The sequence below is a fragment of the Myodes glareolus genome, chromosome 24, assembly GCF_982192425.1.
Source record: "Myodes glareolus chromosome 24, mMyoGla1.1, whole genome shotgun sequence".
Taxonomy (NCBI): domain Eukaryota; kingdom Metazoa; phylum Chordata; class Mammalia; order Rodentia; family Cricetidae; genus Myodes; species Myodes glareolus.
In genome coordinates this window covers 31,524,698-31,547,893 of record NC_142049.1, presented here as the reverse complement: position 1 = coordinate 31,547,893, position 23,196 = coordinate 31,524,698, and the positions used below count along the sequence as shown (strand labels likewise).

The following is a 23,196-nucleotide window of genomic DNA, read 5'->3' as shown; positions in this document are numbered from 1 at the left end:
TTCAACAGTTCATTAGTGAATTCCGTGGTGGTCACAGTGAAAAGAAGAAGAATCAAGAGTGTCTCAGTGTGGGTAGAAACACTCAATAAAATTCAACATTCATTCTTGCCAAAAGCAAAATGTAACCCATAAAACAGGATTAGAAGGAAAGAAAGAAGGGAAGAGGGAAGACAAGATGGAGAGGCGGGAGGGTCAGACAGAAAGGGAGGGAGCAAGGAAGAAGAGCAAGACAGGGGAGGGAAGACAGGAGGGTCAAGGATAGACAGACGGACTGAGGAAGAAGGAGGGAAGGAGAATATTGTCTTTGGCAAGTCTGCATGCACACAATTGAATGAATTAAGCCAGCTCTCGTCAGGTTACATTATTGCCTGCAAAATCCCTGCCACCTACAAAATACTCCTGGTTCTAATGAATAAACTCAGTGAGGCTGATACTCAGTATTCAGTGATATTTCTATATGAAACTCAATAGCCAGTTATAGAAAGAAAATGGCATTTATAGTAGCATGAGGAAGGCAAGAAAGAAGGCAGGCCAGGGCCAGGGCCAGCGAGGGAGAGAATAATTACATTAAGAAAACATGCAGAGTGTTCATGCTGGGAAGTATAAAATGATGTTGAGAGAAAGGGAAGATGACCTAAATAAACGAAAAGATTTATCACATTTATGCATCTGGAGATTCAATATGGCTCAGATCTAAGTTCTGCCCTGCTTGTTCAATGGAGTCAAAGCAACCCTAATCAATCAAATACCTGATAGGGCTGAAAAAAATAGATATTGAGAAATTGCTTCTAAAATATATAGAGAAGGGCAAGGGAAATTGAACAGCTGAAACAACAGTCATATTCAGAGTTAAAAACAAAAAAGACAGCAGCCCTGATGGCTTGCGGAGATTCCACAGAGCTAACTGTGAGTGATGTGCACATTATCTTTATGGATGACGTTAGTGTTCCAGGCTGCCATAACAAAGTCCCTACAGCGATGGCACCAGCAGCACAAATGTATGACCTCACAGGTCGTTGGTAGGTCAGTTCCTTCTGAGCTTGAGGAGGGGACCTGTCCTACTTTCTCTCTAGAGCTGTCTCTAGATGTTCTCTTTCAGAAGGACACAGTCATCCCAGATCGGGGCCTGCCCAAGTGAACCTATCCAGAGAGTCACATCTGCCATGTCCAGACTTCAAATTAGGGTTGTATTCTTAGGTCCTATGGGTTTTGACATCTACATGTGTGGGTTGTTGTAACATGAGGGGCCTGCTTGTTGGGGTTTCTGTCCCACCCGGTACCCACAGCCGGCAAGTCCCAAAGAATATCACACACAGGACTCCATAAGATTATAAACTGATTGGCCCATTAGCTCAGTCTTCTTATTAACTAATTCTTACATCTTACTTTAACCCATAATTCCTGTCTGTGTTAGCCATGTGGCTCAGTACCTTTTCCAGCTGTCAGCTCACATGTTGCTTCTTTGGTGGTCTGGGCAGGAGTGGCGGAGGCAGCTTCCTGCTTCCCAGAATTCTCCTGTTCTCATTGCATCACCTCTACTTCCTGTCTGGTTTTCCCACCTATACTTCCTGCCTGGCCAGTCAGCATTTATTTAAAATATGAGTGACAGATTACAGACAATTCTCCCACACTAGGTTGTGGTGGGTGTGGGGATGGGACCCACATGTCCTTGGATTATTTTAAGTTGTCCTTGATGTATGTACTTGAAAATAACAGGACGGCAGCACCAACAATCATTGTAAGCCGGGCGGTCTTGTAGCTGTTTGCTCTGAGCGTGTTAGACTTCTTTGTTGCTATTGTGATCCCCTGTGTTTGCTGAGTGGAGAAGTTGCTTCTCGGGCAGGATGAGAAGATGGTGAATGATGGGCATGCTCTGTGTCAGCTGCCATCCTATCACTGCTCCTGCTTGTCCCGCACCTCGGTCAGCTTCCCGTCACTGTGACGAATACCTACACTATCAGCTTACAGAGAGGAAGGGTGGTAGCCAGGAAGCAGAAGAGCAGAGAGCGAGGCCCTAGAGGTCTATTAGTGACCTCTTTCAGAACACACTCCTACTGCCCTAAATAGGGCCCAACTATACCTCTGTAAAGGCTTCACCAGCTCCCTGTAGTCCCGTTTTGTAGACCAGACTTTAACACATGGCCCTCAGGAAGACTTTCAAGACCCCAGGCGTCGCAGCCCGCCAATGCTTGCAGGAACAAATATGCCATGCAGTGGTTAACTTCAGCATCCCCTCCCTTTCCCAGAAGCTCTTGAGAAGTTCTTGTGCAGAAGAATCCACTGTTTTTACTGGTTAGAGACAACCAGCGAGGAAACTAAAGTTTTGGTGTAGAAGCCCTTACACACATTGCTGACATGTATGACATTAGCTATGGCTTCAGTATGGTTGCGTGATGGGATTCTGGAAAAATCTGTTCTGTGGCCTTGGTGCTGATTGAGAAGGGCTGACAGTAGTTTGTGGCTGTGTTCTCAGGCCATTACTGGGCACTCTTTCTGAGGTAATGATGTGGTGGGAAAGCATAACATTATCCCAGAGGAACGAAGTAGTCCATACAAGTTAGTCCACACCGCCACCCTGTCCCCTTAAGAAGGGCTGAGACCTTCATACTTCCTGCTATAGAAAAGCCCCCTGACCCTGTGGCTGCCTGGGCTCCGTAGGGCCTGCAGGGAGGCACTAGTTGTTTTTCTTGTTGTTGTTTTGTTTCTTAATTTTTGGCTATAGCAGTGCCGTGAAAATACAAAGAGAGGCAGGAGGTAAATTCTGTTGTCCTATGACTCAAAGGCCATGCTTGCTAATATTCAATGTGTTTTCTCGGTTTATTCTGTTTGTATATGGCTGTAGTTGAGCCATAGCACTGCATTCTCTGTGTTAAAATCTGTAAATGTTTCCATTGCCACACAGTTGTCTTGGGGTTTTGCCAACACTCGTTTAAGTAGGATCCTGTTAATCAAGGTTTGATGTGTGTTCAACAGTTTTGAGCCTTCAAAGGAAAACATACCTTCTGTGATAAAGTAGATTCTGGGGTCTTGCTTGACACTGGTAGACATCAGCCTGGGTTTCAGAAGATTTATGAGATTGTCCCTCTGAACCCAGAGTTGCCTATAATTGTGAAGAAAATATCTGGTGACTTCTATCTAGAGAGTTCCAGCTGATTGAGTGTTCCCTAAGATCATGTCAATGCAAATCGTGTGTAGTCCAAGCAGCTAAATTACATCAGAAAACAACCAAAGAATGCTATCTTTACAACACACAAGGCCATCCTGGAAGACAGAAGTGCTGGCACCAGCCTGGCTGTGTCCACATCTCATCTGTATGCTATGCTTGTCCCCAGCCTGGCTTGTGGTGGCTGAATAGCGGTTTCCGTTTGCATCTGTTACCAGCTCCTCTCAGAGCCAGCCAGTGCGTTCTCCCGTGTAGAAGACAAGTGTGACGTGTCATGAGGACATTGCAGCTCTCTCTGGTCGACAATGAGCCTTTATCCCCATCTCATTAGGATGCTCCGGGAACCGAGTGCTGAGCCGTGTCAGAGGCTGTGTTTCCTGTTGATGTATGCGCTGTCACAGGATTAATGGAGTCTGGACACGGGGTCTCATTTTCTTGGACATGTAGCAGGCAATTGTGCTTCTCCTGTACATCCAAATAGCTTTCCAGATGGTCTGTTGTGAAGGATTTGTCTTTAATATGACTAATCAGAAGCAAAGGACCGCAATATGTTTGTGTATATGCTCTGCAATAGAAACCTCTGGACCCCTATTGGTATGCAGTTAACTGTTTCCTGACCACACACCTGCCTGTGTTCATCTGAGGATGTGGGCCACGAAATGCAACAAAGGTTTTGAGGTGTTCTGAACAGAGACCCTGGGGTGGGGGAATGGCTTCTGTCATATCCTTCGGAAGCCTTACAACATCATTTATGCAAGAGCAGTACACTGCATTCAATAAGGGAATGGGTTCTGTATCAGTAGAAGCCACTCTAACAAAAGTACTGCAGATGGGCGTGGCTCAGGCTGTCTGGGGGGGGGGGAGTGTCTAAGGTCAAAATGCTGGGGCGTTGCTATTTGCCTGGGATTCTCCTGTGATTCATAGATGGTTCCTTTGCACTGGGCCCTTACATGGTGGAGAGAAAGGCAGGTCTCTTGAGCCTCTTTTATAAGACTCAGAAGGCTCAACTTTTCTGGCATGACCTCCTCATATCTCCACCTAATGCCATCCTTTTAGGGGTTAAGATTTCAACATAAGAACTTCTAGGAGACTCAACCATATGGTCTATAGCAGATTGTCTACTTCTCTAGCAACTATTAAAATGAAACTCACGGTGAGTTTTTATTGCTTATAGCGTTACGTTAAAATAAAAGAGGAAGGGCTGAAGAGACGACTCGGCACTTAAGAACACTTGCTCTTGCAGAGGACCTGAGTTTGGCTCCTAGTGCCCATCTCGTGTCGCTCTTCACCAGCTATAATTCCAGTTCCAGGGGATCGGATGTCCTCTTCTGGCCTCTGCAGGCACCTGCACCCCCACCGCACACCCACACACATACACACAAATAAATATAAAAGTGTTAAATACACTATAAGAAAGGAAAAGAGGAGAACACAAAACTGCGTTTCCAGTAAGTTCTTAGCGTGAAGGGATGGGCTGATAAAGAACGGAAAGGAATACGGCACAGAGCTGTCTTTGGCTGGATCACTTGACACTCCCTTTTCTTGTTAAATGCACAGGGCAGTGGGTCACCATTTTCATCACCAGAAAGTAATGAGCCCTCAGAAGCAGTCACCTCCTCAGTATAAAACTCTACCCACATCATTGTAGCAGACAGCATGCCGGATTGCTCACACCTCTGGCTCTCTCCCAGTGAAGGGAGAGAAGCTCTTTGAGGCCTTCCACAGGGCAGCTGTCCTCCCACAGTCGCTGTGCCCCTAGATGTGCTATGTAGTTAAGCAATTGAAATCTGTCCACCAGTTGTTGCCTGAGTTCACCGATGATGGCAGCCAAGCAGGTGGCATTTTTGTGGTTCTGTGGGTGCTTCCTCTAGGCATCAAGGGGCTCCCTGAAAAAGTTTCCTTGAAGATGAGGTGTGGAAAAAGCAGCAACCTTTGCCATCCGGCTGTAAAGTATTCCCATGCCACATGTGATGTGTTGACACTGTGTTGGAATGCACACTGCCTGAACATCCCAGGATGTTGTTTTCATGTCTGTTCCACGACCGTATACCACAGAAGGAATGACTTAGGGGGACCAGAACTTTATTTGGCTTCTGTTCTGGAAGTTGGCAAGTCTTAGAGCAGGGGACTTGTCCCTGATGAGGGTGTAGCATGGTGGAGTATTAAAAGGGAACAGAGGAGTATGTGAGCTCACGTGTCTTCTTAAAGGCTACTAGTAATGTATTCAAGTAGCATTGTACAGACTGAGCAGGTTACAGTGTATGTGCTTAGGAATATATGCCTGTGTAAATATATATATGTGTGTGTGTGTGTGTGTGTGTGTGAACATATATATAAAACAACTATTATAAAAAAGAGGCTATGAATTTTAAAGAGAGTAAATGGGTATATGGAATTCTTTAAAGAGAGGAAAGTCAAGGGAGAAATTATGTAATTGGATTACAATCTCAAAAATGATAAATTGAATAATTTTTAGAAGATACTAATGACATCATGTGGGGTTCCACCCTCATAACTGCATCTAACCCAGTCGGTTATCACCGCAAATTCACTTCTAAACATCACTAACACATAAGCATGTCATCGGAGATACAGGCACGAGGAAGCTAGCTGAGCTGTTTTCTTCTCAGGAGTCATTGTTCCGCATCCATTTCTGCACATTTTTGTTGCCTCTCTGCGGCCACACCTTGTCTTCTGGTGTGGGAGTTGTCTGCTCTTCTCCAAATGCCCCCACTTTGCCAGACTACCCACTCTTCGCCCTGCCGGTGGCAATGGGAGCCACTTATAAGCTGGACACAGTCTACAGGAACTCCCTCCTTCCCTGTGCCCCATGAGTGGGGCATATAGACTAAGGTACTCTATTGCTTGGTAAAGAGGTCAAACCCATCTCACAGAGAGCAGGGAGTCCCCATACTGTTCAAGTGACATCCTAGGTCTGCTTGTCTCTGAAGCACTCGCAGCTCCAGGCTAGGCTTGGCACGCCCACCCAGAACATGCCATGAGCATGCAGATCCCCAAGCTGACATGTGCCTTCAGAGTGAGCATAACAGTCTGCTGGGAAGCAGCCCTTCGCTTTCTGCCATGCTCCTCTTCTATGTGCTCTGCCTCCTAGATGCCCCTGTGTTCCATTGAAGAGATGTACGTTAGGCTCAGTGTCACCTGCCACAGCCACTCTCTTCCTGTGCTGGTAGAGCCATGTAAGGCACAATTCTGACCGTGCGTCATCCCCCTGAACATTCATTCAGAGCTTCCCTTAACTTCCTATTTGTCGAGTTCAGACCTGAAGTGGCCACTCGGCTGTGGTATGAATATATAGCATGTTGCCTGGGATGTCGATGTGTTGGAAGTTAGACCTTGTGTGATAATGGGGGGGGTGATGGAGTCGTTAAGAGATGGGGGTAGAGGAAGACCCTTGAGTCACTGGGAGTGCTGTTCTCAGTGGGGATTAAGGTAGCTCTTAGGAGATCCCGAGTTACCTTTTGAGAGAGAGGATTATTACAACACCTAGTTGGTCCTTGGAGTGCTCATTGGCCCTCTGGTTTGTGTCCCCTGCCTTTTGACCATATTCCACCATACCTATGCCTACTACTACTAGAACTGAATTGGTGTCTTGGTCTTGAAACCTCCAGAACGGATGTAAATAAACCACTTTCTTTTATAACGCTCCCCAGCCTCAGGCACTTTGTTGCAGTAGCAGAAAGTATACTGATAAAACGCTCCTGTTTAACTTCTTCAAGACCGGCAGGCAGATAGGGCGTTTCAGTTTCCTAAGTTTGGACACCATCTCAAATACTTTGCTCAAAGTCTTCCAGAAAATTTGCTCCCGAGTTTGAACAAGGTAGTGTCCATCTTTAGCGGGAGCACACCGTCGTTACACAGAAGGTGCCCAGAAGGTGGAATGGAAGTCCACCTGCAGATTCTTTTGAAAGGGCATCATTCCCCTCCCAGGTGGCCGCTGTGGGTCCTTTTCTCTTTATAGTCACTGAAAGGAGGCCCAGGTTAGAGCTATGATGTCAAACCCACATGCCACAGCTGCATTTCATAGTGAGACGTTTGCAAAAACAAACAAAAATTCAGCCCTTACCACTGCCCACTGGAATCATAATGTGGCTCAAAAGAAAAAAAAATCGGTAATAGCGACGCCATCTTTCCTTCCTTAACATTCTGGTATTTGTCATCATTGTTGTTTCAAGCCATTGTAAATAAAATAAAATTGTCGTCTTTGTTCTTCTTGAAAATTCCAGCATTTCACTTGTCTTCGCAGCCCTAAGAAAGCACTAATAAAGCAAAAGCATTTCATTTAAATGAGGCATAAGGGATGTGCTGGGGCTGGAGAGATGGCCTAGCAGTCAGGACTGCCACCACCCCAGCTCTGAGAGGGAAGCAGAGAAAGAATAAGCCAGGGCTTGCTGGCTTCCAGCCCACCTGAGAAAATACAGACTCCAGGCTGAGCGAGAGATCCTGCTTCCAAAGTACAGGCAGCGGCTGACAGAGGGGGATACCTGACATCTCCATCTGGCGTCTGTGTCCAGGCATGGGCATGTGCACCTGTATATATGTGTGAGCATGTAGTGACAAAAATAGACACCCTAAATGGATAAGTCTTTGAAATTAGAAATAAACTCATGTATTTGCTCCTGTTATGTTATTGTAATAAAAAGCATGACCAGAACCAACTCCTAAAAGAAAGAATTTACTTGAGGGCTTATGGGAAGCACAGACAGAGCAATGTGGCGGCAGGAGCAGGGAGAGCCATCACATCCTGCGTGCAATGACATCAAATCCCAAGCAGATTGCAGACTGGATGTGGGACAGGGTCTGAACTCAAAGCCCACCTCTGGTGGTGTCCTTTCCTCAACTAGATTCACCTGAGCCTCCCCCAATCGTGCCGCCAACCAGGGACCAAGTGTTCACACATGTGAGCCCGTGGGAGACATTTCTCATTCAGATGAACACAGCAAAGGATACGTCTGGTACCATTTTTAGTTACTCCCACAGGGAAGAACATAGGAAGGTAGTCAGCAAGATGACCACGTGGTGGGAAGGAGAACCGAGGCTGTGTGTTAATGCGGTGGTGACATTGGCCTAGGGACACAACAGCTTCAACTAAAAGCAAAGCAATCAGCAATAAGTGAAAAGGCTGTAATTTTCCTTGACCAATATTTTTTCCCCTATATACCAGCAAACCAGGGAAATAAGGGGAGAGAAACTTCATTGCAACATGAACATAATGTAAGGATAAACTTAACAAAGGACGTTGATACATTTGGAGGCGACTACAAAGCCATTTAGGACTTAGGTCAATGTGGGGCTGTCTGCCGAGTGAACCTGGAGGAAAAGATCCAGTGCTGTCAGTTTGAAAATTTCTCTGCAGTAATTGATAACTGAAGGCTGTACCAGCCACGATGGTGGTGCGACCCCGGAAGACGTTGGCCTCAAGAGCGCTTAAGTTCGTCTGAGAGAGGAGATGTGAAAATAACTGGGAAGATCAAAAAGGAGAATAATGGAGAAAATTGCGTTATCTGGTGTTAAGATCACACAGCCACAGTCGTCAAAATGGCCTGGGGCTGGTGCTGGGGAGAAGAAATAGCATAGACGAGCGAGCTGGGGGAAAGCTGGGCTTCCACAAAGGTTAGCCTGTCCCATGACTCACGACTCTCAAGTTTATAATGGTGTGCTAGTGTACCCATGCAACTAGCCTGCTTCTCACCACCAGCCCAATGTTTAGAATCCTCTCAGAGTTACTCAGTGTTTAGTGGGATGCTAACTTTGTGCTACAGAATTTTCCCCAGCTGTAAGGAACCCTGGTGTTGGATCATGAGCGTGTTTGGGGTCAGGGAGGCTGTGTCAGTGCTCTCCAGGTTAGATGGATGGAATTCATTATTTTACTTACATGTTTTTTTTTCTTTCCTCTCTGTTAGAAACTTTTATCCCTTATTCATGTTGTATAAAAGCAGAACATTCGCAAAAAGAACTATGTACTAGATAATTAACTCAGCATTGAACCACTTTCTCAGTGTTTCTTATAATCAAAATCAAGATTTATTCTTTGTGCACAAAACATGTTCCATGTCTCAAAATAAATATGTCTGGTGGCGCATGTCTTTAATCCCAGCACCCGGGAAGCAGAGGCAGGCAAGCTCTGTGAGTTCAAGGCCAGCCTGGTCTACAGGACTAGTTCCAGAATAGCCTGGGCTACACAAAGAAACCCTGCCTAGATAAACAAAACAAGCAAAAAAAAAAACCAATGAAAATATTGTTCACAGAAATTTAAAAGTTTCTAGCAATTAATTTATTTAATAATTTTTTGCATAATTTATAGAGATTTATATCTTTTTTTAAAGTTACAATCCCTTCGTCAACCAGATCTGCAGATGAGTGACAAACAATTATTAAATGAAACAGCACTGGAAATTCCCAATGAGAGTTTTTTTTTCTAACAAAAGTTTAGTCTTCCCTTGAACTTCAAAAAGCTGTAGCTATAAACTACGTTCATAAGTTCAAAATAAATCAGTGGAAATAAATTACCGACTTTATGTAAATCAGTGGAAATAAATTGCCAACTTTAGAAATCTGAACTTTAGATATGTATAGTCTTTTCAAAGTGCAATAGTGGTATCAGGATTCATCCTCATTGTAAGTCCGGGAACATCTCTCTCTGGTATTTTGGGGTAACTGGCTATCACAGTGTATCTGGGAGGTTTTCTGGTACATAGAAAATTCAGTGTGAGGGTTGTGATGTGTTTTGGGTACCACTGCAGTCAAGGGACTGAGCAGGGCACTCTGGCGATGGGATGCAAACAGCTCTGGTTTATGAGCCCTGTGGGGACGCACGGTGTCAGAGGCAGACTGTTGAGGACTTGTGCTCAGAACTGGTCAGTGGCTACTGAGAATGTTCTCGTAGCTTGTCCTCAGCCTCCCCATGTCTGACACATTTGTCCTCACCACCTACATACCTGCTCAGCCCTGCCCTCCCTCCCTCCCTCCACTGCTCCAGTCTAACGTCTCACTTCTTTTCTGTTTTTATTTAGCTCTGGTAAAATAGCTATAAAATAAATGTACGGTCTTAACCACTTTTTATTTTAATGGAAGTTCTCATTTCCTAACTAGATGACTGGAATATACTTTTTTTTAAAAAAACAGTAGCTATGGGCTGGTGAGATGAATCAGTGAAGAGCGGTGCTTGCAAGCAAGGCTAATGACATGAGGTTCATCCTCTGGACCCACATGATAGAACCAGTTTCTGTGTGTTGTCCTCTGACCTCTACGGACAGGCTGGTGTATGTGCATATACATGTATACACGCAAACACTCATGTACACACAGAGAACAAATAAAGTAATTGTGATGCAGACAAAAGATATTGTGTTGTAAACGTCACCATTGCATTACCCAGGCTCTTGGTCACCCACCTTTATCTTGAATCTAGCAGCCACCCCTTCTTTTTGAGGCCTGTGATAACCCTTATCAGCTACTGTTCCTCCAGCTTCCTGTCTCCCAAAAGCAGCTCATCCATGGTAGGCCCATAGAGGGGATCCTAGCAGAGGAATCCTGAATGTGCTCACTAACAGTTATCAGTGCCCCTGCTTGGTTAAGAAATAAAACACTTATTACTGGGCAGTGCTGACCATGCTGTCCCAGTGTGGGTACACAGGATCCTTCCAGGGCACTGCACTGGCTGCTGGGCAGTGCTGGCAATGCTGTCCCATTGTGGGCGCACAGGATCTTTGTAGGATTCCTATGGTTCTGTGCTGCATATCCTGCAGGCTACAGCCACATCTCATTCTTCTTGTCCCCTTAGCTGAGTATCTCTCTCCTTCTTGCTACACTCCCAAGCCTGCCAGGAGTCACACATGCATTGAGCTCCCCATGGTTCAACCAAGACGGTTCTGCCAAGTGGCCCCTCTGTGAAGATAGTTATGGAATGGGAGGAGGGAAAAGACAGGGCAGACTTACAGAGCAGTGGGACCGAGATGGACTTCTGGGAACTTCAGATGTAATGAATGCATGTTCAGTGCGTTATAAAAGTAATGCATTTTTATTGTTAAAAGTGTTTGAACAGAAAATATAGAACCTAAACTTTCCTTCTGTGTTTGGTCTTCCCAAACATTCTCTCTTAATTCTGGTTTTATTGCTGTGATAGACACCATGACCATTAGCATCTTGGGGAGGAAAGGGTTTATTTCAACTTGAATCCTCTGGTTGCCGAGGAAAGTCAGGAGAGGAACTCAAACCAATTAGGAACCTGGAGTCAGGGAGCTGATGCAGAGGCCATGGAGGGATGCTGCTTATATGGCTTGCCCAGCTTGCTTTCTTATGTCATCCAGGACCACCTGACCAAGAGTGGCACCAATCAAATTGAGGTGGGCCATCCCACATTGATCATCAGTCAAGAATATACTCTATAGACACACCTCCAGGCCAGTGGGGGTATTTTATCAATCAGTGTTTCCTTTTCCAAAATGGCTGTAGCTTGTGTCAAGTGGGCATTTAAACTAACCAGCACACAAACTTTATTTATACACTCAATTCTATTGACTCACAGTGATGGTGGAAATGTGGGGTACAGTGTGATGCTTCAGTCTGTGTGTGTCTTAAGTGATGTCACATGGGTTTAGACCAGAAGATTTAATGCCTTTCTTCATTGGTTCAGACAGCATGGTCACATCCCGTGAACAGCTGTGCATTCACAGGGCTCTAAGCAAATGGGCTGTCCAGATACAGGGATACGGATTTGGTCCCATAACAAGTGGCATGCATCTTGGGTTGGCCATGGTCCATGTGACTCTGATAGTTCTCTCTCCCTTCCTCTCCACAGTGGCTGGTTCCAGGTCATAATGGCTGTGTGAGTGTCTGCCATGGCCCACCGCAAGCGCCAGAGCACTGTGAGCAGCATGTTGGACCACAGGACCAGACCGGGTCCTGTCCCCCATGACCAGGAGCCTGACAGTGAGGACACGGAGCTTCCTTTGGAGGGCTATGTGCCCACGGACCTGGAGCTGGCCACTCTGCGGCCAGAGAGCCCCACGCCCGAGGAACAGGAGTGTCACAACCATAGCCCCGACGGGGACTCCAGCTCTGACTATGTGAACAACACATCCGAGGAGGAGGACTATGATGAGGGCCTCCCAGAGGAGGAGGAGGGCGTTACCTACTACATCCGATACTGTCCTGAGGATGACAGCTACCTGGAGGGCATGGACTGTAACGGGGAGGAGTACATCGCCCATGGCGCACATCCCGTGGACACTGATGAGTGTCAGGAAGCCGTGGAGGAGTGGACGGACTCAGTGGGCCCTCATACTCATAGCCACGGGGCTGAGAACAGCCCGGAATATCCAGACAGCCACCTGCCTATCCCAGAGGATGACCCATCTGCCCTGGAGGTCCATGACCAGGAAGAAGATGGCCACTACTGCCCCAGCAAAGAGAGCTACCAGGACTATTACCCTACGGAGGCCAATGGGAACACAGGTGGCGCCTCACCATATCGCATGAGGCGTGGGGACAGGGATCTGGAGGATCAAGAGGAAGACATCGACCAGATAGTGGCTGAGATCAAGATGAGCCTGAGCATGACCAGTATCACTAGTGCCAGCGAGGCTAGTCCTGAGCACATGCCTGCGCTGGACCCTGGGGACTCCACAGAGGCCTGTCCACCCAGCGAGGCTGGCCATGGGTCCAGCAGGCATGAGGCAAGGCCCAAGTCGCTGAACCTTCCCTCTGAGGCCAAACACCTTGGAGACCCCCAGAGAGGACTCAAGACCAAGACCAGGACCCCAGAGGAGAGGCCGAAGTGGCCCCAAGAGCAGGTAGGCCTTGACTACCCCCAAGAAAGGGGTAGGCAGAGGGTCCTGAAGAGTGGGGCATTACCCAGTGGGTAGTGATGCCTAGGATGGATGATGGCAAGTGGAGGGGGGATTCGCTGTTGTATAGTTCACAACGGAAGCTAAGTTCATTTGTCCAGTAACTGTGACGGTTTGGGGATGCTCTGGTCACTTACGTGTCCATCCCTTAAATTCAGAAACCCGTACCACCCAAGGACTGATTAACAGCTCTGATCTCTTAGGGCATGCTCTGCCCTCGGGAGGTTCAGTCTGCCTTCTGCCGCCTGAATCTGCTCCTGACAGGAGAGTATCCATGTTACCCTCTTATTCGCTGAGGTGGCTCCTCAGGCCAGCAGAGCATTGGTCAGGATGGTGGCAGGGGGATGCAGGCTTTCATGGACTTCCCTACCTAGGCAGACAAGTACATCTCACAGTTCCCACTGCAATGTCTACAAAGCTCTCTTGACCTGACTGGGACTTAGCTGTGAACATGAACTGTCTTGAAAATCATTATTTGAAATTTGATAAAGTTGTAGGGAATAATACAAGGGAACCTAAGCATAGCCATGGTTTATTTAAGTCACATTGAAGCAAGTATGTAGTCTAATAAACACACTTGAGAAAGACACCATCCCAACCCCCCAAATAGAAAAAAAAAATCACCGCAAGTAGATGTAATTACTGCATCTGTATAAAAGAATTTCTTCTTGGCCCTTCATATGCACTGCATTCATGGTTTGTAAAGCCTCATTTTCTCCCAGAAGATCTTGTGAGTTTGAATATTTAGTCAATATATATTGAATTGAGCACACATACACGTGCGCACACATACACACAGTGAACGCTTATGTTTGGAATGTAAATCACATTGACTTGCTGTGAGATTCCCCACACATCTTGGTGCCTTTTGTTCTTGCTAAGTTAATAAGTACCAGCTGACTTCACTTTGGGGGTGCGCCTATCATTCACAGCAGTTCTGCCTTCACGGGGGGTGCTGTGGGATATAAAGTGCTATTGTACTAGTGAATGTTGTGGGCAGGGGTTCTGCGCCCTAGTCTGGGCTTTAGGCCAAAATGCCCATATGTTTATTCATTCATTCTCAGAGCATGGGTTTGTCCCCAACAGCAACGATGGCACCGCAGGGATGGATGTGGGTTGTATGGAGCTTGTGACATGCTGTGTTTTGTTGCAATAAGTGGCCTCCCTGTCAGAGGTCTGTCAAGAGAAAATTATCTTGGAACCTGGTGTAGAGTGAGAAGACCTGGTGTTTTTCTTTTTTTTTGCTTCATGCTAAGCAGATGCTAAGTTAAATGAAATTCCATAGTCCTTTGGGTTAGAGTGTTGGCGGCGGTGAAGGAACGCAAATGGGTGGATAAATTGGTGGTGGTGGCTCTTTAGAAGGGCAAGTAGAAGTAAGAAAGTCTCAGGCCATCATGGGAGATGAGAAGGAAGTCTGTTCTTTCAGAGAAAGGTATTGAAAGCAAAAGCAGGTGTCTTATTCTCTAAGACCAAGGTGTCCTTAAGGCAATGCTCTTAGCCAAGACTTTGGAAAAACTCATGAGAGCTAGCTAATGATTATACAAGGTTGGTTTTTTGGTTGTTGTTTTCTTAGTTTTTTTGTTTTTGTTGTAATGACTCATTCATTAATTTGTCCATTCATTTACAAACTAATCCTATCAAGAGAGAGCCAAGCAGGATCTAGCTCTAGGCTGACCAGGCCCTCATGAATGAATGACTTGAGCACCTTTGGCAGACTCTGTTGGGCCTTGCCATGTGGGTAAGGTGTATATCCTGTAGTCCTGGGTAGCTCATTTCACACAAGGATCCCTGAAAGTGGGCATGAATATTGGCTGGCGATGGAATTGCCTTGGAAACCAGATTCTCTAGAAAATGCATTGACACTGGCTACTTCATTTGAAGTCACAGCTGTGTTCCTAAAAGGAATCTTTTACTCCCATGGGGACAGTCAAGCAGTGCCAGGAACCATCTTAGTGCCTGGCCTAAGACTGCCAGTCAAGAGTGCCACCGAGTCCCTGGTCCAGTTCTTGAAGCCATCCCCATGGTTAGGGTATCACTGTCTAGAGCTGAAGTTGCAGTAGCTGAAGAGAGAGGACTCTGCAGCCCTGGCCTCTGTGTAGACTTTCTCTGTAACATGTGCCTACATGGTCCTCATAGGAAGCACCCCAAAACTATTTGATCCTATTTGCATTTCAACAAGGTGGCACATTTCAGTCAGAGAAGCAAACTGTGGAAGTCTTTAGCTGGAGGGACATGACAGCATCCTTTATGTCTCCCCTACTCATTTTAAAGTTTAAAGATGATAGTCAGGGTTAGTTTTTGAAGTGTGGTTTGAGTGCCCCTAATCTGAAAATACAGAATCCTAAATACTCCGAAGCGGAAGCCTCTTGGTTGCTGACATGGCTCTAAGAGGAAAATTTCATACCTGCCATCCCGAGACAGGTCACAGGTGAAGCACACGTGCACTAAAAGCATGTTAGGTTACCCTCAGGTTCTTCGTGTAGGAAATACTCACAAGTTCTCATGTTCTGGATCTCATCCCCAGCACATCTCATTATGCATGTGTGGACACTGCAAAGTACGAAAAATACCGCTCTCAGCCATTCTATGCAGGATGCTGTCCTGGAGAGCATCCTTGAGTGACTGCATGGATGACAGCAAGTACACGGGACAGGTGTGAGAGATGCATCTCCCACAGGCCAATCACCCATCTTAAGAACTGGTTACATATTTCCTATGCTCCCTTTCAAACCGCAGCACTGAATATAGAGTACACAGCTATCATCGTGGTCTAGGTATCTTTGTCATTCAGTACCCTTACACTGGCATATCATGAACATCTCTGCATGTTCCAGATGATTTTCATGGTTTCTCTGACCCCTTTGTTTTGTTTATCATCGTTGTTGTCATCATCACCATCATTATTGGTTTTTCGAGACAGGGTTTCTCTGTGTAACACCCTTGCTGTCTTGGAACTCCCTCTATAGACCAGGCTGGCCTTGAACTCACAGAGATCCGCCTGCCTCTGCCTCCCTGAGTGCTGGGATTAAAGGTGTGCACCACCACCCAACTTCACTGACCTTTTAATGTTGCATGTGCCACATTTATTTATTTGTCCATACTTATTTGTCCGTGCCTACCCTACTACTAAACGTGCAAGTGGTGGGTGGCATTTTTTCCTGTATGTGAGACCGTCACAAACTTCTTTGTGCAAATGGTGTTTTCTGTCTTTTGATGTATTTCTTGAGGGCCAGCCCTGACTCATAGATCAATGCGGACCCTTTAAATTTAACAATTAACTTGTCTGCTGTGTTCTCTCCTTCCATGAGGTATAGCTCCCACCTCTTATCTCTGGAATTTTCTTCTTCTCCATTTTAGAGTGCATCATGCATCTTTGCTGCATGCTTTCTTTAGCATGTTTCAGTTGCATGTGTTGGCATGTTTTCCTTGGAATTGGGACCACATTATTCTCACCGTCTCTGTGGTCATTAAGATACAGATGAGCCATCAGCTGTCCTCCTGCCTCTTTGGGATACAAAGGGAGTCATATGACTCCACCTTTCCATACTTGGGAGATAAATTTATAGTGGGCACTGCTTTAATTTGGCCTCTTGTGGAAAGCAAGTTATTTGGTGTGATAGGAAGTGGGCTGTGTGGCCTGTAGCATTTGCCTGTGCTGTAGGCTGCTGTGCTTGCTCAAAAGACTCCAGTTCTTACAAGTTACAGCCCATCATCAGGAGAAGTCAAAGAAGAAACTCAAAACAGGAACTGATGGAGCAGCCATGAAGGAATGCTGCTTGCTCCTCATGGCTTGCTTAGCCTGTTTATAAGGCTCAAGACCACCTGCCCAGAGATGGGGCTACCCTTCCTATAGCAATCATTAACCAAGAAAATGCCCTCCAGGTTTACCTATAGGCAATCTGATGGAGGCATTTTCTCAACCAATGTTCCTCTTCCAGGATGACTCTAGCTTGTGTGACGGTGACAAAAAGCCAACCAGGGCACAGTCTATGTCTTATGGAGCTGCCTTCCCAGGTAGAAGGCCATAATCACAGAGGAGACCACCACTCAACAGCAGTGGCTTCAAAACAGAGATCATTGACTCGGGGAAGAGGGGTAGCTCCCCCGAAATCACCAAATCCTCAAGGCTTCAATCCCTGAGAAAAACATTACATATATAGTGTTTGCTTTTAGCCTCTGGCAGCCATATTTATTTCAGATCATCTCCAGATGGTTTATAATGCCTAATACAGTGTCATGCCATGTAAATTGTACTGTGTTGTTTATGGGAGCCAAGGCAAGAGTGTGAGGCTAGGCTCAAAGCAGATACGGTTTCGTTTTATGACTATTTCCAGCCGCAGTCAGCTCAGGTGCAGAGGGCCGGCTCTGCTTGGTTGGCCGATGAGTTGGGGAAATGTCTCTGCATCACTTCCCTCTTCTTCAAGGATCACTCGTTGCTGGCACGTGACACCTGCACTGCTGTGGCAGTGTTTCGGCATCCCATAATTTCAGTCCCTTTCCATCTACATTAGGAGAGAAATATGTGGAAAATAGCCACCCAAATCTCATCCTAAGGTGCAGGGTTCATTACTCCATTCCAGGATGATATAACATCAACCCAAAAGGGACAATGGACACTTTTTATTCTTGACATCATTGGAAGGCAGCGATGCTCACACTATGCCACCAACGCTGCACCTCTTGGCAGCACTGGGAATTTCATGGTGGAAGATTTAATGATTGGTTGGCTTCAATTGACACAGAATTCTTGGGTAACTGTGAAGGTGCTAGGGGAATATGTGGCATGGTACAAAGGACTCAAAGTCTCTGATCGCGGGAATTCCTGGTGCAACCCAAAGATTCGGTGCCGAGGCTCCGAATGTCATGAGACAAATGAGCTGTGTCTTAGCTACTGTTCTGTGGTTGCAAAAGAAACACCATGACCAAAACACCTTATAAAAGAAAGCGTTTAACGGGGGCCCTGCGTACAGTTTCAGAGGGTTAGTCCATGACCACCGTGGTGGGGCAGACAAGGTGCTGGAACAGTGGCTGAGAGCATGCATCCATGCCTGCAGCAGAGTATACTGGGATTGGTGTGGGCTTTTGAAACCTCAGAGCCCACCCTCAGAGACACACTTCTTCCAACAAGGTCACACCTCCTAATCTTTTTGAAACAGCCTACTAACTAGGAACCAAACATTCAAATATATGAGTCCTTGGGGGCCATCATCAAACAACCTCATAGTGGTTGAGCTCTACATGGGGTAAGTAGCTCTCCCTTTCATAGCTAAAAGGGCTGATCTTTGCTCCTGGGATTGCTCACCAAGCTCTTGAGGAACACTGTAAGAACATACCTGTTCAGGGTCAAAGATCGTGTTCTGTGGGTGGATATGGTGGCCTGTGTTGAGGGGTTCTCTGTGCCGAATGACTGGGTTTAGCGAGTGCCACCTAGCTTGTTTTGGAGCCCCTCACTTCTGCCCCCTTGTCTGCTGCCCTATGCGGTCTGTTGTGAGATAAAGCACCCTGAAAAGTACCCAGAGCAATTTAGACCTTTGATTGGGGATTTCAAACTGTTCCCTGTCTGGAACCTTAGCCGCTCAGCTGATAGCATTGGGTTTACAGCCTAGTTCAGCAGCTCTGTGCCGTGGATCCAGTGAACCAAGTACATGTTTTGCTTATTTGTTGTTTTCATGATTTCTCTTTATCGCCAACCCAACAGTGTTTTCTAGCAAGAGTCCTCTGATAATAGGAAAACAAGAAAATCGATACCTCGTAGCCAGCCTCATACAGCAGCTAAAGTGAAGTGTGATCCAGGGCCTTCAGCCACATTGTGTGTCACGTCCATCATCGTGTGTTGCAGAGGTGTTTTGTCGGTGACATTTCACCGAGACTTGTTTTGTAAAGGACTTCTCCAAATTGCATGTGAATGGTGGCTCTAACTAGGCAGACATGGTGCTATGTGCATGCTTGTCCTTGACCTGTTTCTGGTGAAGTTGGGAGTACTATGCTCATTTTAGAAAGGGACCTTGCCGTGTCCTATCTGGTGGTACATGAAGCAAGGATTAACTCCAACTGTAAGAAGAGAACCGAGAGAGGGACTCAGGGGGACTGTTATCATCTAGGTACCTCTCTGATCTGCATGCAGTGGTCCCTCCCTGATCTGCATGCAGTGGTTCCTCACTGATCTGCATGCATTGGTTCCTCACTGATCTGCATGCAGTGGTTCCTCCCTGATCTGCATGCATTGGTCCCTCCCTGATCTGCATGCAGTGGTTCCTCACTGATCTACATGCATTGGTTCCTCACTGATCTGCATGCAGTGGTCCCTCCCTGATCTGCATGCATTGGTCCCTCCCTGATCTGCATGCAGTGGTCCCTCCCTGATCTGCATGCAGTGGTCCCTCCCTGATCTGCATGCAGTGGTCCCTCCCTGATCTGCATGCATTGGTCCCTCCCTGATCTGCATGCCATGGTCCTTCCCTGATCTGCCTGCAGTGGGCAGGAGGGGTACAGAAGGGCTGGGAAGAAGGACATTAGTGTTTGCCTTGTGCCCAGAGGGTGTAAACTATCCCAGTTCAGATAGTGTTTTAGAAAGTGCCTGCATACAGGGATTTGGGGGATTCCCAAGACTCTCTCCAGTCTTAGGAGGACAGACTCCTCAGACCATAGGTCTCTATGGAGGACATCTGGCCTCTTTCCCTCTGCAGCCCTCCTGCAACCCATCCTCCTCATCCACACATGCCTTCTGTGTCTGCCTGTGGGCTGCGTTCTGTAGCCCATACTGCTGTAGTCTATACTGCCCTGGGCCTCTATTTCTTGTAATTACTCTTTTCTCCAGGTAATGTGGCAGGGTGACCTCTGTATCTACTTTAACAATTTCCCAGGATTGTTTTTGACAGAGAAATCCTGTGGGTGCTGCTTGATGTTATTGCCTGCCCCTTCTCCCAGAGCTTCTGAACATGATACCCAGGGCATGTTGGCCCAGCCTGCAGAATCGTTCTATGTGGCTTTAAGAAGGGGCTAGTGACTGTTATTGTGAGGAAGCAGTTAATTTAGCAGAAAGTGTGGATGTAGGCAGGGGTTTAGAAAGTCAGGGTCTAAACTATTTTGGTTTTCAAAAGTTAATGAACTGACACACACACACACACACACACATATATATATATATTATTTTCAATTCAAAAATTAATGGAGTTCAGTGTTATAATTTCATCATGTATACAGTGTAGAATAGCTTAATTAGAACATTCTTGATTCTTTATGATAATTGTGAAGGCAGGGACTGGGGAGATGGCTTGATGCCCACATGTGATGGTCAGAGTTCCAGTTCCCAGCAGCCAAGTTAAGAAGAAGAAGAGGAGGAGGAGGAGCAGGAGGAGGAGGAGGAGGAGGAGGAAGAAGAAGAAGAAGAAGAAGAAGAAGAAGAAGAAGAAGAAGAAGAAGAAGAAGAAGAAGAAGAAGAAGAAGAAGAAGAAGAAGAATCCTTTTGTCCCAGAATTCAGAAGTCAAGGACAGGATCCTCCAGGCAAACTGGTTAAATTAACTGAACTGACAAGCTCCAGGTTCAGCTAGAGACCCTGCTTCTGTAAGTCAAGAGGAGAGTCATAACTCTGTCTCAGAATCTGGTTTTTACATACATGGGCATGCACAATCATGTTTATTAGCACAAACATGCACCTACCCATGAACATGCTCACAAACACATTCACATACGCACACCCTCTAAAGTTGTTAGTTTGTCTACTAATAGATGTCCCGAAGGTATCCTTTCCCTGGTCCCTATAGAGAGTTAAGCGTGTGATGTTTGAGACTCCCACAGCCAGGAAACCTGGATCTCACCTTGCTATACAGAACATTTTGGTCAGGTTGCCTGCACTGTCCAAACCCTTCTCTAGGATCTGGGAAGGAGTATCACCTCAGACCTGGGTGCCGATGGGGTGTGTGGTCCTGACTCTGATGACGATGACAAGTTTTAAGTTCAGAGAGATCTTCAGTTTGGGAGACAGACCATGCCAGCCGGGGGCTGGGGGTTCCAGTGGAGTAAAATGGTGGCTTTGCTTTCAGGTGACACAGGGAGAGGTGATCCCAGCTGATGAGGTAGCAGGAAGAGAACCGAGGCTGTGCAGAGCCGCAGAGGGGCAACCGCTCCTCTCTGAGGGTCACAGCAGGGCTGGTTTCTCATGCCCCATCTCCTCAGCCTCTTTCCTCCCTGGAGCCCTGCTGCCAGGAGACACCCATAGCTCCGGTAGCTGCCCTGATTTCCTTATACCTGCTTTCTAATGGAAGAAAATGATGGGAGACCCACACTGGCGTCACAGACATCAAGCTGAGCTCTCTCTCTGACATCAAATGATGCCCGAGGCTCTCTCTTGTCACTGTGGGCACCAGCTCACCAGTGTCTCCTCTTAAAGTCTGGTCTCCTTCAAAGACGACCCCACCCCCCTGCAGGTCACCCTGTGTCCTGAACTGACTGGCTCCACATTCCCTCTCACCCATTCAGATTGGTCCCTGTGAGTACCAGGCAGTGAAATTGCCAAAGTGATCACGGCCCTCCTTTTGCGCTTTCAGAAGTCATTCTAGAGGGGGAAAAAGACAACAGGGGACCCCTTTCCAGGGGGAACTGGGTACCAGAGAGAGAGATGCCCACCTCAGTGAGGAATTCCAGGGAGAAGACAGACTCTATCATGGGTGAGAAATAAGGGAGGCTTTAGGAGGTCAGCTCATGAGTGAGGCTAACCATGGAGGTATGTGAGTATCCTCAGCATGGACTGGACCAATAGCTGGGATGGACCATGGTCCCAAAGAGAGGACAGGGAAAGACAGAGGATCCAGACTGAGGGTGGTGGTGAGAGGGAGGCAGAGAGTGGTCATCTTGGGTAGGGGAAAGAGCTAGAAGAGAATTGGAGTATAAAAACCAAGGGCTAGAGACATGAAGAAGACCAAAGTCAGAGGGCCAAGTATGGGAGGGCTTGTCAGGAAGAAAGTGCTTTGGAACTGTGGTCCTGAGGATCCTCAGGGGCAAAGTGAAGCAGGTCTGGGGGTTTGGGAGGACGGAGGGTCACTCTCGGAAATGGGAAGAGGATATAGGTAGTATCTACAGGGACTTCCAAGGAGGGACCCAAAGAGACAGCAGCAGACTGAAGAGGATGACCTCTTCATTTGTGGTATTTACTAGAATATTCTTATTTGCCATTGAGAATGACTGCAGGTACACGATCCGAGGCCAAGAGTGGCCTCTGTGCATGTCCCTCTCTCTGTTCCTGTGTGGCTCCCATCCCTGGCCCACAGCATCCCACGGGACCTCCTATTTGCCAGAGACTGGACCAACATCCAGTTGACAAACATGATTAGTCGCATGTCATTGCCTACAAAGTACCGATCTCCGTGCAAGAATCTTTAGGAGCATCATCTGCTTGGAAAGGAAGTAGGCATGAATAAAGATGAGGTGTGGAAATGCATAATGTCACACATGGTGTGTTCACCTGAAATGTGACAGCGTGATGTGGCAGTCATGGAGTCTCATCCGTAGTATTCAGTCAGTCAGTGTCAAACCAGACACTAATGAGGATAGGGGCTGTTGTCGCAAGGCGCTCATCCACGATAACCTCCAGCCGTATGGCAGACTGTGTCAGACAGCACAGGAACACAAGCGCAACCAAGGCGTGTTGGGAAAGGCGGTGTGCGATGGTGTCCCTGGAACAGAAAGATGGTGACATCCCAAACCTGCGGAATCAAGGTTTACCCTCTGATCCCACAGAAGGGAAGCTGGTATCACTCCACCTGAGGTTGAGCCAAGGTCCAAACCAGTTGGAGCTGAGAGAGAGCCACGCCTAAGTTTCAAAAGCCCAAAGCCTGCAGCCTCTTGTTTTAACCTCTGACAAGTACGCCAGGAATGCTCCAGGTTCTGATTGTCCTAAGAGTCAGCTAGTGGAACCAGGTGGGCACTGTCCTTGGTGCTGACCCACTGCAGCACTGTCTCATGGTGGCCTGCTCCACCTACAGCCTAGTTGTATAGCACTGTGAGCCCTCACTGTATGATGGTTGGGAAGCTTCTGATCCAAGAGAGACATTCATGGAGACGGCTATGGCCGGACAAACACTGCTGTTGGAGGAGACATTACCCATTCACCGTCATCATTTTGTTTGGCTCGTATGTGTGCAAGCAGCCTCTGATTCTGCCTTTGAGAC

General features: G+C 46.9%; 1 protein-coding gene across 7 annotated transcripts in view; it reads left to right on the top strand.

Annotated features, from left to right (window-relative positions):
* The window catches only part of Apba2 (amyloid beta precursor protein binding family A member 2), a 223,930-nt gene that overhangs the window by 153,915 nt on the left and 46,819 nt on the right, over positions 1-23,196 (top strand). For all 7 annotated transcript variants that reach the window (XM_087901553.1, XM_087901551.1, XM_087901556.1 and 4 more), the window contains exon 4: positions 11,982-12,975. In XM_087901553.1, the coding sequence (XP_087757679.1) occupies positions 12,022-12,975 (954 nt within the window). In that variant the 5' untranslated portion in view covers positions 11,982-12,021. The remainder of the gene's footprint in view (positions 1-11,981; positions 12,976-23,196) is intronic.